The 3,101-nt window shown below is 36.5% G+C and overlaps 1 protein-coding gene across 1 annotated transcript in view; it reads right to left on the reverse strand.

Moving 5' to 3' along the window:
• The window catches only part of BRWD3 (bromodomain and WD repeat domain containing 3), a 195,635-nt gene that overhangs the window by 167,755 nt on the left and 24,779 nt on the right, over positions 1–3,101 (reverse strand). Inside the window, exon 5 of the mRNA XM_007957508.1 lies at positions 175–325. Within this exon, the coding sequence (XP_007955699.1) occupies positions 175–325 (151 nt within the window). The remainder of the gene's footprint in view (positions 1–174; positions 326–3,101) is intronic.

Consider the following 3,101-nt stretch of genomic DNA (forward strand, 5'->3'; position numbering starts at 1 on the left):
ATAATCTATACTTTTGTTGTTGTTGTTGTTGTTATGTGCCGTCGAGTTGGACCCGACTCATAGTGACCCCTCCTTGGGTTTCCAAGGCAGTATCACTATGTAAGTAGATTGCCCCACAAACCCACCAGCCACTCCTCGAAAGGAATCTATGCTTTAGACAGGTAAAAATCTCACCTTTGGCATCCCGTAACAGAGACTGCCGACCGACACCTAGCAACGTCTGTACCCCAGGAACACTCTGAGGGATCTCCTTATCTAGTAAGGGACCAATTCGCTCACAAATTTTAAGGAGGTAGTCTGGAGGAATGTGTGCATTGGCTGCCACCTAAAACACATAATTTAAAAATACAGAATCAGGAAAATAAAATTTTACATATTGAATACTTTAATATGTCAACCAAAGGTAAGAAATAGCTATAGCAATTACATACATTTAAATAATATGACAATATTTAAATGGCATGGCATGTCATTCTTTCTTGTTTGCCTCAATGAAATCATTAGCTTAGCTGTTTAGCTCATGAAATAAGTGTTACAAAGTAGCAAAAGTGAACACACCTACAATTTTTAAAGGTACAAAAATTCTGGGTAAACTCCAGTACTTGATTTATTGAGTAGTAATAATGAACCATGAATCAGAATATCTAGATTCTATACAAATGATAAGCAATGCAAATGAAAGGTATTAGTACCTGCACCAAACTCTCAAACAAGTCCCCTTAAGACTAAAACAATACACATCTGCACAATGAAGCAGAGTTTTTTTCCTATAAAAGTTAACTGTTCTCCAAAAGGGTATCAATTAATGACTTTGTAAACACTATGCTCTGAACTAGTGTGCTATGCAGCCAAAATTCATTGTAACATGAACTCCTTTTAAAGAATTTCTAGAGATGGGATACATTTATTGACAAGAATGAAATAATAAAAATCTATTTTTCCATTTTTATCTAAGCTAATGTTCAAATTCCTGATGTATATCACAAAATCATAATTATTAAAAAGAATGAATGGAAAACCAAAATATTCAAAATCCTTATAAAGATGGTATTTATGTACATATACATTTTGAAAATAAGATCCTAAAATCTACTTCTGGCTGTTTTTGGTGTTAGGTACCATTGAGTTGGTTATGACTTACACCAACCTTAGGTACAACAGAACAAAACATTGCCCGGTCCCTGCGCCATCCTCACTATCCCTTCTGTGTTTGAATCCACTGCTAGAACTATTATGTCAATCCATCCCATCCAGGGTCTTTTTCACTGATATTTACTTTACCAATAGAGCTCTGGTGACACAGAGGTTGAGGCATTGGGCTGTTAACCAGAGAGTCAGTAGTTCAAACCACCCACCAGCTGCTCTGCAGAAGGAAGATGAGGCAATCTATTTCCATAAAGATTTATAGCCTTAGAAACCCTATGGCCTGCTATGAATCAGAATAGACTCAATGGTAATGGATTTTACTTTACCAAGCATGTCTTTTACCAGGGATTGGTCCTTCCTGATAACATGTTCAAAGTGGGACAAAGTCTTGCCATCTTCCCTCCTAAGGAGCATTCTGGCTTTATTACTTCTTCCAAGAAAAATTTTCAACCTTCTGGCAGTCCATGATATATTCAATATTCTTCACTTACACTATAATTCAAAGGCATCAATTCTTCCTCAGTCTTCCTTATTCATTATCCAGCTTTCACTTCCACATATGAGATGATTGAAAATACCATGGCTTAGGTCAGGCTCACCTTTGTGCTCATAGGGGCATGTTGTTTTTTTAACACTTTAAAGAAGTCTTCTTCAGATTTCCTCAATGCAGTATGTCATTTAATTTCTTGACTATAGCTTCCATGGCCATTGATTGTGGATCCAAGTAAAGTAAAATCCTTGATAATATCAAACTTTTCTCCATTTATCATGTTGCTTATTGTTCAATTGTGAAGATTTTTGTTTTCATGTTGAGGTATAATACATACTGAAGGCTGTAATCTTAGTTCTTCTTCAGTAAGTGCATCAAGTCCTCTTTGTTTTCAGCAAGCAAGGTTGTGTCATCTACTTATCACAGGTTGTTAGTATGTTTTCCTCAGATCCTGATGCAGTGTTCTTCAAATAGTCCAAATCCAAACCAAACCAAACCAAACCCACTGATATCTAATCAATTTCAACTCACACAGATCTTAAAGGACAGAGTAGAACTGCCCCATAAGGTTTCCAAGGCAACAAATCTTTATCGAAGCACACTGCCTCATCTTCCTTCCACAGAGCGGCTGGTAAGTTCAAACCACAGACCTTTAGTTAGCAGACAAATGCTTTAACCACTGCACCACTAGAGCGCCTTTCACATAGTCCAGGTTCTCACATTATTTGTTAAGCATACAGACTGAATAAGTATGGTGAAAGGATACAACCCCCATGCACACCTTTCCTGATTTTGAAACTTGCAATATCCCGTTTTTCTGTACGAATGACTGCCTCTTGGTCTGTGTACAGGTTTCACGGGACCACAATTAAGTGTTCTGGAATTCCCATTTTTTGTAATACTATCCATAATTTGTTATGATTCATACAGTCCATAAATTACCAGTAAACATCTTTCTAGTACACTCTGCTTTCGGGGAAGATCCATATGCTATCAGCAATGATATCCCTTGATCCTCGTCCTCATCTGAATCAAGCTTGAATTTCTGCCAATTCCCTATGAGTATACTGCAGTGTTGAATTATCTTCTGCAAAATTTTACTTGTGTAGGATATTAATGATATTATTTGATAATTTTTACATTCCATTAGTTCACTTTTCTTTGAAACAGGCACAAATATGGATGTCTGTCAATCAGTTAGTCAGATAACTAACTTCCAAAATTCTTCATTAATAATAATGTTGGCTATTGCTTTGGCATAGATGCACTTTATTATGTTGAGGAATGTCCCCTCTATTCCTATTTTGCTGAAAGTTTTGTTCAAGAATGGGTGTTGGATTTTATCAAATGCCTTTTCCGCATCAATTGATATGATCATGTGGTTCTTTTTCTTTATTTATGTGGTGGATGACGTTGATTGTTTTTCTAATGTTGAACCATCCCTGCATACCTGATACGAACCCCA

This window comes from Orycteropus afer, unplaced genomic scaffold (genome assembly GCF_000298275.1).
Source record: "Orycteropus afer afer isolate SDZICR_OR568_19922 unplaced genomic scaffold, OryAfe1.0 scaffold00755, whole genome shotgun sequence".
NCBI lineage: Eukaryota > Metazoa > Chordata > Mammalia > Tubulidentata > Orycteropodidae > Orycteropus > Orycteropus afer.